Source organism: Cavia porcellus, unplaced genomic scaffold (assembly GCF_034190915.1).
Source record: "Cavia porcellus strain 051 isolate PalLab524CR breed Dunkin Hartley unplaced genomic scaffold, mCavPor4.1 scaffold_17, whole genome shotgun sequence".
Classification (NCBI taxonomy): Eukaryota; Metazoa; Chordata; class Mammalia; order Rodentia; family Caviidae; genus Cavia; species Cavia porcellus.
Genome location: NW_026947500.1, coordinates 52,121,849 through 52,137,428, shown reverse-complemented (window position 1 = coordinate 52,137,428; position 15,580 = coordinate 52,121,849). Strand labels below are relative to the sequence as shown.

At 37.6% G+C, this 15,580-nt stretch overlaps 1 protein-coding gene across 1 annotated transcript; it reads right to left on the bottom strand.

Annotated features, from left to right (window-relative positions):
• Positions 1 to 3,448: 3,448 nt before the first annotated feature.
• LOC100717441 (olfactory receptor 5B12-like) lies at positions 3,449 to 4,393 on the bottom strand. The gene has a single exon (XM_003464206.1). It carries the CDS (start codon positions 4,391 to 4,393, stop codon positions 3,449 to 3,451), a length of 945 nt encoding a protein of 314 aa, XP_003464254.1.
• Between the last annotated feature and the right edge of the window lie 11,187 nt (positions 4,394 to 15,580).

Below are 15,580 nucleotides of genomic sequence, written 5' to 3'. Positions count from 1 at the left end.
CAGAGAGAGACTGTTTAGATTCCTAGTTGTTTTTGCTACATTGTGGGTGCCATAAACTGTTCTTAACTCTGAAGCTTGTCTGACATATTCCACTCTGCATGGAGTCAGTCAGTGATAGTCTAAAATCTCTACAAACTGTGAGCTAAATAAACCTTTTCTCTTTTAATATTGGGTGTTATGTATTTTATCTTAGAAAAGAGAAAAAAATAACTGAGATGGAATTTGGTACCAGGAGTTGAGTTGTTGCTATGACTATACCTAACCATGCAGGTCAGGAACATTTGGGAATGGCTTAGGAAAGGTTTGGAGATGCCAGCTGAAAAAGTGGCATTAGTATGCTTTAGGTAATACTTGATGGGAGATTTTGATCAGAACTCAGAAGACCACAATGCTGGTAGAAATGATACCAGTAAAGATCAGACTGGGGAGGTTTCTGCTGGGGAAAAGAACTGCACTGGTTGTTGGACTCCAGACAATGTGTGCTATACCTTGGCAGAATGTTTCTATGCATTTTTCTCATGTCCAGAGAGTTTGAGACTGAGAGTAAGGGGAAAGGACTAATTAACCTTGCAGAAGAAATTTCAAGGCAGTCTAATGTTGAGGTGATGGTACAGCTATTGTGGGAAGCTGTTGACCAGATTTGTGCTGAGAATAAAGAGCAAAGAACCAAGTAGAATGATTTAACATGTGCATTTGAATAAAATAGAAGCTCTAGTAAAGATGTGGACCACTGAGATGGAGCAAAAATCTTGATTACTGAGAAGGAACAAAAGCATAAAGAAGATGGCCTGAGGGCATCAGAAAAAGCAACAGGACAACACCCTTTTTAGCCTCAAAATTGCAAAAGTGAAAGACTTTACTTTGAGAAGATTCCCAGAGCACCATGTTCCAGAGTGATGGTGCCTTAGAGAACTTGTTTCTTGGGACTGGGTTCAGAGTGTTCAGCAATTCAGGCACTTGACTCCTATAGCTAAAGGAAAAAGAAGCTTGGCTGCTGTTCCAGCTGGTGGCAGATCTTGCCATTGTCCATATGGTCCCAGTTTTAGGTGCATACAGAATGAAAGAGTTGTGGAGTCAGGAAAGCTTCCATTAATATTTCAGAAGGCCTGGGAGGCCAGGCAGAGTGCCCCTGAGAATGCTGCTTGTGAAGCTGTAAGTGTAAGGCTAAAGGTGCAGTGGAGACCCTAGATGGTTGGAGAATCCAGGAAAATGGATCATACAAGGAAATCTGCAAGGAGTGAGCAAAGTCGGTCACAGAAAAAGCCATGAGAGCTACAACCGCCAGAAGTGCTACAGAGGCAGAGCCACCTTTGGAGTTCACAGGTTGTCACAGAGTACTGGTGTTACTGGAAGTGGAACTGTGGGATTTAAGGTTTGTCCTGCTACATTTTTTGTCTTTGTTTCCAATTTTTGCTCTCCTCTTGTTTGTAGCTTTTGGAACTGAAATGTCTATCTTGTGTAATTAAATGTTGAAAGTGTTTAACTTTCTTTTCATTTATACAGGGGCTTCCAGCTAAGAGTTTCCCTTAAATCTCAGAGGAGATTTAGACTTAGACTTTTCAACAATGCTAAAACTCCCAAGACTTCAGCAACTCTCAGACTAAATTCCTTTTTACATAAAGTGAAACGGATGAGTCTTTTGGAGGGTCAAGAATGGAATTCTATGGTTTGTGTTTAGATATCCCCAAAAGCCTCATGCTGTCATACATGGGGCTTTTTCAGATTTGGTTGGATCTAAAGTGTGTGATACTAAAATTAATTCATGGTATAATGCTAGGCTCAAGAGCACGAAGATTAAGGATGTGATGGTTGATTGTGTCAATTTGAGTAAAAGATTAACTAAATTGGCTCAGCACTTCCACACCTTAAGGTATGGAAAACTCACCCAAGGGTGATTTGTAATCTGTGTGGTATAAAGGAAAAATAAAGAAGGAGGGTTCTGCTTCTGTTTCATCAGAGGATCTCCATTCTTTGTCTTCTCCTTGGATGTTGTCTCTTGGATTGAAGTGCAGACTCTTCGGCTTCTGGTACAGCTCCTTCAGCCTTCCAGCATAGACTCTTCAGCCTTCATTGCAGACCCACTGACCTCCTACCTCAGACTTGTATGTGACACTGCAATGAGCTCCGGGCCTTGAACTGAAGCCTTCTGTCTCCAGTGTGCAGACACTCTCTGCACTCTTCTTCCTCCAACTCTGCTGTGGCCATCGTAAGTCAACCCTTTAATTCCTTATACATGTTTATCTTGTATTACATGTTTCTCTAATAAATATTGATTGATAAAAAGGGTGTATTATCCACTCTAAGTAGTCTAGATAAGATAAAAGGGAGAGAAAGTCACTGTTAAGTTTTCTTGTTGTTTTTGCCACCTGTGGATGCCATGAACTGTGACACTTCTTTGCCATATACCACTCTGCCTTGATGCCAGGCAATCATGGACTAACATCTCTGTGAACTGTGAGCTAAATAAATCTTTCCTTCTTTAACTTTGGGAGTCAGATATTTTGTCTCAGCAATGAGGATAAAAACAACTAAGACACTTAATATGGACGTTTACTTTACCAAACAAATACCTACTTATTGTCAAGGAAAACATAAACAAAGAAAAATGTAATAATAAAACTGTACTTGAAATCTTTTGAAATACTTTAATAAAGGCTAATTATCAACTTTTATAAAAATTTGTATTACTAAAGACTAAATTTGTAAATTTTATAAATATTAAATATTCCCCAAACACAGATATAAGAAATAAATTCTATTGTCCTATAGTGTAGGAAGATGATTATTGTTTTCAATAAACTATTGTATATTGTATGAAATCTATAAGTAAAGAGCCCAAAGGCAGAAAACACAGAAATGAAAGAAGAGGAAGTGACAACTGCCTTGTTTTGATCAGTGCATGTTCCTTACTTGTGTGGAAATACACACTGTACTCAGTTAATAGGTACTGTTAATGCTTATTTAATTTCAATTAATTATAAGTATTCCCATTGTAGCTGGAGTCACTAAAGTTAAATTAATAGTATATTTAATTTTTTTATACTCTCTCTCCTAAACAAGTGAAATTCTTACTATTAAGAATGTGGCCTTAGACACGAAAATAATCGCTTTAGATTCTACTACAACAACAAACCCATACCCCCCTTGAATATGCATCTCTATCTGTAGGTGTAGAGTTTCTTTATTTCTCATGGATTATATGTGTTGGTAGTGCTTAAAAGTACTGTGCCTGTGCTTGTGAGCTTTGAGAGTGTATTAAAAAGGAGATTAAAAAATCAGAACTCCGCATTCATAGGTAAGTCTAACCTGTTATTTCCAAGTCTCTTGTTCTTTAAGACTTTTGGTCTATAGACTTATATATACAATAAAAATGGAATTAATTAATGGACAAATTTATCATCTATCTATGTAAGGTGAATGAAATTGTCTTGTGACAGATTCTGCATAGCTAAAATAAGAATCCTACAGATGACTTTGCTTTCCACACAGCCTTCTTAAAGGCACTCTTCACCTCCTTGTTCCTCAGGCTGTAGACCAGTGGATTCAGCATGGGGATGACCATGGTGTAGAACACAGATGCCATCTTGTCTGAGCCCATAGAGTGACTGGAGCTGGGCTGCAGGTACATGAAGATGACAGTGCCATAGAAGATGGAGACTGCGGTGAGGTGGGAGGCACAGGTGGAAAAAGCTTTCTGGCGTCCTTCAGAAGACTGCATCCTCAGGATGGTGATGAATATAAACAGATAGGAGACCAAGATGATCAGGATAGCAAAAAGGGCATTGAAACCCACCACTAAAAAGATGACCATCTCACTGACATAGCTGTCTGTGCAGGAGAGAGCCAGGAGAGGGGGAGCATCACAGAAAAAGTGATCAACCAGATTAGACCTGCAGAAGGACAGGCTGAAGATGTTGCCTGTATGGATGGCAGAATTCAAGAAGCCACAGACATAGCAGGCTGTGTTCAGACAAACACACTTGCTGGTGGTCATGATGGTGGTGTAGTGAAGGGGTTTACACACAGCTGCATAGCGGTCATAGGCCATGGAGGCCAACAGGAAACTTTCTGCAGTGATGAAGCCTACAAAGAAGAAGAACTGGAGGGCACATGCATTGTAGGATATCATCTTGTCCTCTGAGAGGAGTCCAGTCATCACCTTGGGAGTGACAGCTGAGGAGTACCCAAAGTCCACCAGGGACAGGTTGCTGAGGAAGAAGTACATGGGGGTGTGGAGATGTGAGTCCAGCAGGATCAAGCCAGTCATGCCCAGGTTCCCAAGCAGAGTGCTGAGGTAAACAAGGAAGAAGATCATGAAGAGTGGGAGCCGCAGTCCTGGGTCATCAGTTAAGCCCGCCAGAAGGAACTCAGTCACCTCTGTGCTGTTCTCCATTGGGAGTCACGTGGTACCTGGAGCAATGAGAAAGAAGGATCAGAGTGGTAGTTGCAAGGACCTGCTGAGCCCTGGCAGCCTCTCCACAGGGTCACCTATTTCATTGCTGTAACTGAGTCCAAAATATGCCATAAGTAATATAAATGCAACTTTTAAGTTACTAGTATATTGTATGGTGTCTCAGATGAAAGAAGTTTGAATATTCCAATATCCTCACTTCTTAGAAGATGGAACTAAAATACAGATAAGAAAAATTTTATTCAAGATTGTCATGTTAATTACTAATCAAAAAGATCAAATGTCCCTTTCCAAATTGCCAAAGGATACACCAGTTAATGTTTTGTGCTAAAGTAAAATAACTTATTATCTTAGTCTACTGAGGCTGTTGTAAGAAAGTACCATGGTGTAGTTAACTTCTCTTTGATTTTAGTTTTCTGTTTTGATTTTGTTTTTTGGTATTGAATATCAAACTTAGGGTCTCTTTCAGGTTAGGCAAGCTCTTTACCATGAAGTTTCACTCCCATACCATGAATAGCTTCTAAGCATCACTTCATTTTCCACAGGTTTAGATGTTAGAACATACAAGAATAGTGCCTACAGTTGGGATATCTGGTGACGTCCCACTCTCTGGTTTGTGCCTGCACATTTTTATTATGTTCTTATGTGGTGGAAGATGCTACCTAGTTCTCTGAGATCTCTTTTACAAGAGCACTGATTCTGGTCCCAAAGGCTCTTCTTTCATTAACCAGTCACCTTCCAAAGGCCTCACACTGTGATACTGTCATCCTTGATGTTAGGATTCAAGTGTAAGGATTTTGGCATTATACAAACATTTAGACAATGGCACTTCTTAAGATTAATGTAAAATTGAATTTATGTTTCCTGTCATGATGTTTATGTAAAACATCATCCTGAAGCAATCTCGTGGAATAGTATGGTATACAGGAGTATGATTTACCACTGGGAAAACAATAGAAATTAATGTGCAAGAAATAACCATGTTTATAAAAGAAGAGTTGTAACTTTATCACCTTAAAGCATTTTTAAATGTAACATTTATGAGTCCTTGATGCCACGCCTTTACCATGGCTCAGATCAGGGAGCATGGCTCAGAGCAGGGATGCATACTCAACTCCACCTGTGTGATATGCAATGCCACACGGCCACCAGCTTCTCCATCAACTCATTATCAATAATAATGTTGTGGTGCAAATTGGGGTTGTCTAACTTTTTAGATGTTATGATTTAGTCGCAGGGTTTGATGTACCATTAGGGTTCCTCACAGATCTAGAGAAAACATTCCTAAAATTCAGTTGATAACAGAAGAGGCCTAGAGTAGCAAAAACATTTCTGGGTAACAAGTCAGAAGCCAGCACAATCCCAGACCTGCAATTATACTACAAAGCTGCTGTGATAAAAATCCTTAAGAACTTGATTTAAACTGCAGCATGAGAGAACTGATCAAACCACGCACAATATCTAATAGGTTTTATCGTGTTTACCATGAATAAGACATTGCTCCAGGTACAGAAATAAAAGGGAAAACCACACTTTCTATGGAAACTAAATTTTAAAAAAGGAAAGCCAATTTAAAATAAAATGAGTGGTGAAAATACATAGTATGTAGAGAAGAATTTTTAAAAGCTGGTTAAGTGGAAAGCGAGGTCAGAGATGAGTGAGGATAGTTTTAAACATGTTGGTGTGGGAAAGTGTCATGAACAAAATTGACTTCAAAACAAAAACCAGGGCAAAGCAGGAATACAGACCCTCGCTGTATCACAGGAAGAGCACTCTAGGCAGTGATTATGTTTTTCTGGGGCTTGAGCATGTCAAGAATATACTCTAGAGACAACAAGAAAATCAATGTGATTTCCTTGTAGTGAGGAAGACAGTTCAAATGAGAGATGTACGGCCACGGAAGCCAGCGTGATCTCATCCTCTATTTTGAACTCTTAACCTTTTATTTTGAGTCAGAATAGGAGTATAATAGGATTGGGACCAAGATGTTATATAATCTAATTTATCTTTTAAAAATATCACTCTAGAAAATCTGTTGATAATTGAATTTACCTGGGTAAGGATGATAGGTACTAAACAAAAAGGAGCACATTGCACTATTTTAGGTAAAAGATGATGATGGTTCATCCCCATGCAGAGCAAAGTTAGTATATATTTCAGAAGTGGAGCTGACTAGATTTCTTGATATACTGAGTAAGGGTATGAGAGAAAGAATGGGCTCGATGCTAACTGAAGTTTTTGTGTTTTTACAGAATGATGAAGAAGCAGGCGTTCGAGGGGAAAGGGGAATATAAATCTTTGCATTGAGTTTGAAATTTCTTTTGGCCATATGAGAAGCTGTGCATAAACAATTAGACATACAGGTCCAGAGTTCAAGGCAGAAGGTCTGGATTATATTAAATTAATTCAAGCTATGTTGTGAAGTTCGTATGATATATATCCATATATACAACATATATAACAAACATATATCTGTTAAACCCACATGACGAAGGCCATCAGAGGAGGTTATACAGACAAAAGTTGGCTTATTCTAATATTACAAGTTCAGAAAGATACAGAGATCTGGCAGAAAGACAGACATAAAAAGAGAAAGTTGCCACCATTAGAGGTGGTATCAGGGAAAGCTTTCTGCAGGACACAGATTGTGGTAAGAACAAGCAGGTGAAGGTAACTTTTGGAGAGAGGGTTAAGTGTACCTGGGGTTATGCTGATTTCTGACTGGGAGTTCTAGAAGGCACAGTGGAAAGTTTAGGAGCTACTGGGAAGGCAGTGAAGCCAGCACCAGTGCAGAGGATGCATAGAGACCTCTGAGCATTGTCCTCTATGGAGTATGGGGCCATAAGAAGGTGCTCTGCTTCATGGTGAGTGACTATAACTAATGATATAGGCAATTATATTAGAGATAGCGGGAGGCATTATGGTAACCATTGTTGATCACCTTGTATTATGTTTTTACATTATCTATTATGTCCACCCTTTTGACTTGACCGATTCTGTTCTGTTATGTCACATTTGGTTTTACTCTCTTCCAAAAAAGTAATAAGAACCGTGGGAGCAATGAAACCCAAAATGTGTAATAGTCACAGTACAAAAGAGAGGAAAAGAAAGTGCTCTAAACTATATAACTGCATGTATATTTAAGTGTATAAGATAGAAAATGATATCACAGAGTTTTATTGGATCATTGAACAGAACTGTTTGCAGTATCATTGATGGAATGTCCACTTTACAAGCTTTAATTTTGTGACTTGAACAATTATTTCTAAGATGACAATATGTAATCCATTAACTAGTGATTTCCTACTGTTCATTTTTTTTCCTGTAAATCTGTATAACTTGTACCCTTTCCCTGCTTTTTTTTTCTTTTCTCCTTAAATAAAATTAAAAAAAAAAAGAAATTAACAGAATACTGACATGAGTTCTATGCATCTCAGGCTGAGGGCAGTGTTGGAAAGGTGATTGCATTAGAGAGTGTGACAGATCATGCAGAGCTCTAAGCAGAATTCCCTCTTCTTCTAAATTGTATACAGGTCATTGTCTACAGCTAAAGACTCCTTCATTAATTAAAAGAACTACTCCTCTGAATCACTATACAGACATGGAATCCTCAGGTTCCAGAAATAACAGTGCCACAGGAATCATGTCAAAACATTTACCAACTTTTTGTCCATATGTCAAATTGTGTTTCTTTTTTTTTTCTTAATTCATTGTCTTCCTGGAGAAAGAAGAAAATGAAAATTTGCTTAAGTCAAGAGAAAGTAAAAAGCTTTGCCAAGCAGATGGCAAAGTTCTTATGGATTGAGAAGCCATATAGTTGGTGGTTGGGACAGACTAAAAAATTCAATCTTTCTGGCATAATATTCTCCTTTCCTACTACAGATCTCATGTCTTTTTTATTTTATTTTTTTATCGGTACCAGGGGTCGAACTCATGACTGCCTGCTTGCAAGGCAGGTGCTTATGCCACTGAGCTAAATCCCCAGCCCCTAGATCTCATGTCTTAAAAGAATAACACAAAATTCCAAAGCTTCCTTCACGTCTTCCTCAAACCATCTTCAGACACCACTGTGCTGTTATGATCAGTGTACTATCTCACTTTGCTGCTCTAAACTGTTTTACATTTCTTTCTCATTACAAATTTGTAGAAACAGAATTTGTGATTAATTATGAATTAAGCAGCAATAGACATAAATTATCAAGTATTTGCTATGTTCTCATCACCCAGCTAGATACTGTTACTCTACCGATAATCTTCACACATCCTGTGAGATATTATGTCCAACACACAAACATGGAAACTTTCACCTCTACAGGGCTGAAAAAGTAACAGAGGTGAGATTTTAAAGACAAATCACTTTTAAGTCTTAGCTTTAAATCATGAAGAAATATTATTTTAATCCTGTTACATTTAAACTGAACCAGGTGTACGAAAGCAACTCATTTAATTGACAGATCATTTGACTAAGGGACTACATCTACAATTGGAAGTCAATATGGATAGTTGAAAACTCTGATGTTGGGAATCAAAAATGTCTACCAGTTCATATGACTATGAAAATAACCTGTGAGTTTCAGTCGAGTGACATGAACTGGATCCACAGATTTTTACAACCCAACATACTCCTGCTCTAAAATATTTAGAATCATTAAAATTGGATACAACTCTTTAGGAATGATCAGCAAGCCACACACAGTGCTGGGCGTCATTTATTCCTCACTCTCTGGGTGAGCACAGTACACAGATGTGTTGCTAATTTCTCAGTCTCCAGTGATTCACAGAACACATTTCCTGACATTTGGATGCCTCACAGACTGGGATAAACATGTAAACTAATAAATATGTGCTAGTCTTCATTATGGGGGGGTGAGAGAGAGAGTGGAGAGAGAGAGAGGGTAAGAGAGAAAAGGAGCATTCTTAGTTGCTCTTAATGCTGGGTGATTGATCTGTTTATAATCAATCCGTGCAGTAGTTTATAAACTTGGTTTCCAATACCAGGTACATCTTCAGTGGCAGAATTAGCACTGATATCTCCTCATCATAATTAGTTGGGTCTTGTGTAATTTCATATCTGTTCAGTGCCTCTTATAACTGGCTTTTCAGGTTGATTTCTCTATTTATTAATATCGATTCTTTTTTATACAGTTAACAGTATGATTACCCAGGATACAATAAGATTCTATATTGAAGCTCCATTTGAGCCTGTTGGCAAGCCTGGGATTTGTTCAGACATTTAATTCTGCTACATTCCCTGAACGAGAAAACTGAGATTGCAGCAAATTAAGCAACTTTTAAATCATACAAGTTCATATTTAGCCAAGCTCTGAATAAAGACTCTTGTGCTTTTACTTTGTGTCACATGCCAAAGATGTGTTGTGACAGGAACTCCAAAGTGTTTGGACATAAAACTTCTGATTGTACGACAGAATATAAGAGATACTCAAACTATTCAAGTGCATGCTCTGACTAAGCCGTGGGAGAGACAGCTTCCTTGATGCATTCCTCTGTTACCTCTGCCTAGTAATGTTTTGCAGGTAGTGAATCTGACCTACACACTTACCTTCCTTTCTGAGCGATATGACATCTGAGTCCAGCACTTACAGAAAGGATCAAGATTCAGGTCAGGAATGCCTCTTTTGAAAGAAGGAACATGCGCTGTCTTCTTTAGAGTTTTCAAAATATTTAGTATTCTTCAGAGGCAGGGAGAGATTACAGGAAAAAATGCCTTTGGCTTTGGAGTCAGCTAACACAAGTTCTAGTTCTAGATCCACTAATCACTTTTCTTAGATTGATCACTTAAGTTCTTTGAACTTCAATATCTTCACTTGCAAAAAGGAAAGACCAGAAAGATAGCTCCAATATTATCTTTGCTGAAGTACTGCTGATGCGATGAGAAGATAAGAAATCCATGATGTATATATTGTAAAGGCTGATCATCATACTCATAATCAATAGCATTAATGCTCTCCCCTACTCCTGCCACACATTGATATAAACTTCCCATAACTTACCATTTGGGAAAAAGGCCCTTGTTGGTATGAGACAGCTATTAATAATCACATGACTAAGGAATATTCAAAGGGGCTCCTGTTCCCACACTACTCCCTCCAAAATGAGGCCAGATGTACTCACTGGGGACTTAGAATGGTAAACCAGGGTAACCAGGAGAGTCATGCAGTCACAACGCTCTTGTGAGACAAGTACCCCATGAGGACTGCAAGTTCTTATGCTGTATGCCTAGGGAACAGGTGAGTGTATAAGGGAATCCTGCTGTGCTGGCAGAGGAAGATCATGGGATTACTTTTACTCCTTTAAGTAACTCTGAGAGATAGTGAACAAATCAAGCCATGGTATGACCTCTGCAACTGAACATAGACACTGGAAGACAGAAACACAGGCTCTGTCATTAAACAAGAGACAAGCATGCCCCATAGACCAGTGCTTCCTTTAACTCACCTTAAATATCTGAAATACAGACATTTACTGTTTCACTGTTCAATCTACTGTTCTGTGTTGATCTCAAATGGGTTTAAATTGCATATTGTTGGGAACAGAAAACTGCAAAATAAACATTGTTCTTGGTTTTACTCATGACACTTAAACTCATGGAGATAATACACACTAAACAAACACACTAAGGCATACACAAGTATGTGTACAAAAATCACACATGACATAAAATAGGCAAATAATTATACATAGAAAAATTAGAGGGAAAAAAAGAAATCTACTTTACACCTATTGGTGAGTGTGTTTTCTCAGGAAGTCATCCAGGCTTAAAAATAGGCACCAGCATGGAAACGCTTGTTTCCAGTGAAGAAGAAAGTGCACAACAAAGGCTCTGAGTTTCGGGGGGTCGTAAAATTTCACAGAAGCCATGCTGCAGTGCAGTCCAGCACAGTCTAGATAACAGCTTCCTGGGCAGTTTCCATTCAGTATCCTCCAAGAAAAAGCCTGTAAACAATGCAGAACCAAATTACCAGCAATCAGCACTCAACTGTCCTTAGCGACGTGGGTCTGGATCACATAGTCAGGAGTGATGGCCACCGGGGCTCACCGCCAACTTCGAATCAAAAGCCATTTGTTAGCACACATCTCGGGAGCCTGCGTCACAGTGAGAAAAGGCGTCACCATTTTGTAAGCTATAGTCATTAAATCCAAGATTAATTACCTGCATCGTGTGGGTTAAAAAGCATATGAAGGAAGGGGGATTAGCAGTAAGGAGGGGAAGAGGGAGAAGGGCGGGGAGAAGTATCAGTGATGAAAATAATCAAAGTATGCTACGTGTTGTACAGCAGCCAAAATGAAACCCATTATGTTGTATAATTAATATGCACTAGAATAAAAAAGGAAACATCTGTGAGGGTGAGAGTAATTTTTATGAGGCACCCATTTTAATGATTTCCGTGATCCTACTCTGCTGTGCTGAGTCGTGGCTGAGTGTTGTACTTCTATGCCAAGGTATTCAGCCCACTCTTGCCTCATCCATTGTCTCGGCATCTCCTCCTGCAGGAACAGCTGCTGCTTTAAGTACTGTTTGTGAACAGACCCTTTCCTCTAGGTTCTCCGTGACATCAGGACCTAGAGTGTGGCAGCTGTGAGACACATCTGGATTCCACACAATTTTTCTCTCCACTACCCACTATGTCTTTGGAAAGCATTTGTGAGAAAGGTGATAGAGCAGTGCTACCTGTATTACTAAATAATGATGTAGTTTAGTATATGTGGGAAGGTTGAATTAAAAGTGATGAGGTATAGTAGATCCACAAGATATTTACATATTACACACACATACTAGCATTGTTAGATAATTACTTGGGTTTACTTTAGAAAATTTATATCTACTAAAGAAAAGTCGTGATAATCTGGAACACTTATCCTGTGAGTTAATAAAATGTGTCTCATTGCCTTCTGTCAGACTAAGAGAATTTTCTTTTTTTTTATTTAAAGAGAAAAAAAAGAAAGGACATGAAAAAACAAAGCAGTAAAAGGGTACAAGTAATAGAGAATTTCAAGAAAAATATACAGTAAGAAATCAACAGTTAATAGGTTACATAATATCTTCCCAGAAACAGTTGTCCAAATTACAAAATTAAAGCATATAAAGTGGACATTCATACAGTGACATTGTAGACAGTTCTGTTCAATGATCCAACAAAAGCTCAGTAATATGGTTTTCCATCCTACACACTCGAACATACCCGCGGTTATATCCCTTAGTCCACCTTCCTTTCCTCTCTTTTTTATAATAGCAATTAGACTTTTTGGGTTTTATTATTCCAATGGTTCTTATTACTTTTTTTTGGAAGAGAATAAAACCAAATGTGACTAAGCAAAACAGAATGAGTTAGAACAGAAGGATGGACATAGTACATGAGGCAAAAGTAGAATACCAGGTGATCAAAAGTGGTTACCATTGTGCCTCTTGCTATATTTAAATTGAGTTGCCTATTTCATCAGGTATAATAGAATTGATCAAAACAGTACAGAACAAGATCAATAAAACCTACACTGGAGACCTTACAGGACTTCAAAAAAAGGAGAATAGTCAAACCATAATGGGCATCATAGTATATCTTATTGCCTTCAAAGTGGTTGCTTATACCCTCAAACGTAATACTATCAAAATAGAATATAGAATAAGCAGACAGAACTAGATGGGGAGAGCAATACTGAGATTCAAATCAGGTTAATAGGAAAACCAAGAAAGTTACTATAATATATCCTGCTATTTTTTAATTTAGTTTTTCCATTTTCTAAGATCATCTTCAATTTCATTTTTCAGTGTGTTATAATTTTTCCTGTAGAAGTCTTTCACTTCTTTCATGAGAGCAATTCCTAGATATTTTCATTTTTTTGGTTGCTAGTGTGAAGGATGTGGCTTCTCTTATTTCTCTCTGTGTGACTTTCTTGTTAGTGTATAGGAATGCTATTGATTTTTGAGTATTGATTTTATATCCAGCTACATTACTGAATTTATTTATATATGTAGCAGTTTTTCAATGGAGTTTTGGGGATCTTCTATATAGTGTATCATGTCATCTGCAAATAATGATAGCTTAAAGTTCTTCTTTTCCTATCTTTATGCCTTTTATTTCTCTCTTGTCTAATTGCTTTGGCTAGTATTTCCAGTACTATATTAAATAGGAGCGGTGACAAGGGATATCCTTGTCTTGTGCCTGATTTTAAAGTAAAGGCCTCCAATTTTTGGCCATTTAGTATGATATTGGCTGTTGGTTTGTCATAGACAGCCTTTATTATATTGAGGTAAAGACCATCTATTCTAATTTTCTTCAAGTTTCTTATCATAAATGAATGTTGGACCTTATCAAAAGCTTTTTCTGCATCTATAGAAATGATCATGTGGTTCTTACTTTTGGCTCTATTGATATGGTGTATTACGTTTATTGATTTACTTATATTGAACCATCCCTACATGCCTAGGATGAATCCCACTTGGTCATGGTGTATGATCTTCTGGATGATTTGCTGCTTCCTATTTGCCAATATTTTATTGAGGATTTTTGCCTCTGTGTTGATTAGGGAGATTGGTCTGTAATTCTCTTTTTCAGTTGGGTCCTTTTCAGGTTTTGGTACTAGAGTAATATTTGCTTCTAGGGCTGATTTAGGAAGGATTATTTTCCGTTCAATTTCATTGAAGAGTTTGAGGAGTGTTGGCATTAAGTCTTCTTTGTATTTCTTGTAGAATTCTGCAGTGAATCCGTCTTGGCCTGGGCTCTTCTTTGTAGGTAAGGATTTAATTATGTTTTCAATTTCATTAATATAAATTGGGTTATTCATAGTTTTACATCTTAATGATCTAGTTTTGGTACTTCATATGCTTTTAGGAATCTGTCCATTTCCTCTGTGTTATCAAACCTTTGAGAGTAGAGTTTTCAAAACAGGTGTTGATGATTTTCTGTATTTCTATAGGGTCTTTAGTGATTTCTCCTCTTTCATTCCTTATTGCATGAATTTGAGCTTTTTCTTCCCTTTTTAAAATAAGGTTGGCTAAGGGCTTGTCAATTTTATTTATTCTTTCAGAGAACCAACTCTTTGATTCATTGATTTTTTTGGTTGGTTTTTTAGTCTCTATTGCATTGATTTCTGCTCTGATTTTTATAATTTCTTCTCTTCTTTTGGCTTTGGGGTTGACTTGCTCTCTTTTTTAGATGTTTGAGGTATAACATCAGGTTATTTATTTGTATCATTCTGTTTTCCTGATGTATGAACTCAGTGCAATAAATTTTCCTCTGAGGACAGCTTTCATTGCATCCCACAGATTCCGGTAAGTTGTATTTGTGTTTTCATTTTCTTGTAGGTAGTGTTTAATTTCTTCTTTAATTTCCCTTGTGACCCACTGATCACTCAAGAGTACGTTATTCAGTTTCCATGTGTTTGAGGTAATTTTGTAGTATCTTTTATCATTAATTTCTAATTTCATAACACTATGGTCCAATAGCATGCAAGGGGTAATTTCAAACCTTTTGCATTTATTTAGATATGTTTTGTGAATTAATATATGGTCTATTTTAGAGAATGACCCATGCACTGCTGAGAAGAATGTGTATTCTGTTTTTGTTGGGTGGAATACTTTCTATATGTCTATTAAGTCCATTTGTTCACAGGTGCAATGCAGTTCTTTTATTTCTTTGCTGATTTTCTGTCTGGTTGATCTGTCCATTGGTGTCAATGGTGGGTTAAGATCTCCTGTTAGAGTCGTGTTAGTGTTAACTTGGTTTTTCATTTCTGTTAATACTTGTTTTATATAACTGGGTGCTCTGGGATTTGGTGCATATATATTTAAGATAGTTATCTCTTCCTCTTGGAGTTTTCCCCTAAGCATTATGTAGTGACCTTCTTTATCCCTTCTGATCATTATTGGCTTGAAGTTCACATTGTCTGCAAATAGAATCACCACTCCCGCATTTTTGTGTGTGTGTTCCTGTTGCATAAATTATTGTTTTCCATCCTTTAACTTTCACTCTGTGGGTATCCTTTTGGGTTAGATGGGTTTCTTGTAGACAATATATGGTTGGATTTTGTTTCTTGATCCATTCTGCCAGTCTGTTTCTTTTAGTTGGTGCATTGAGACCATTTACATTAATGGTTGTAACTGTTATATATTGGTTTATTGTTGAAATGTTATCTTTATCTTTCAGTTCTGTT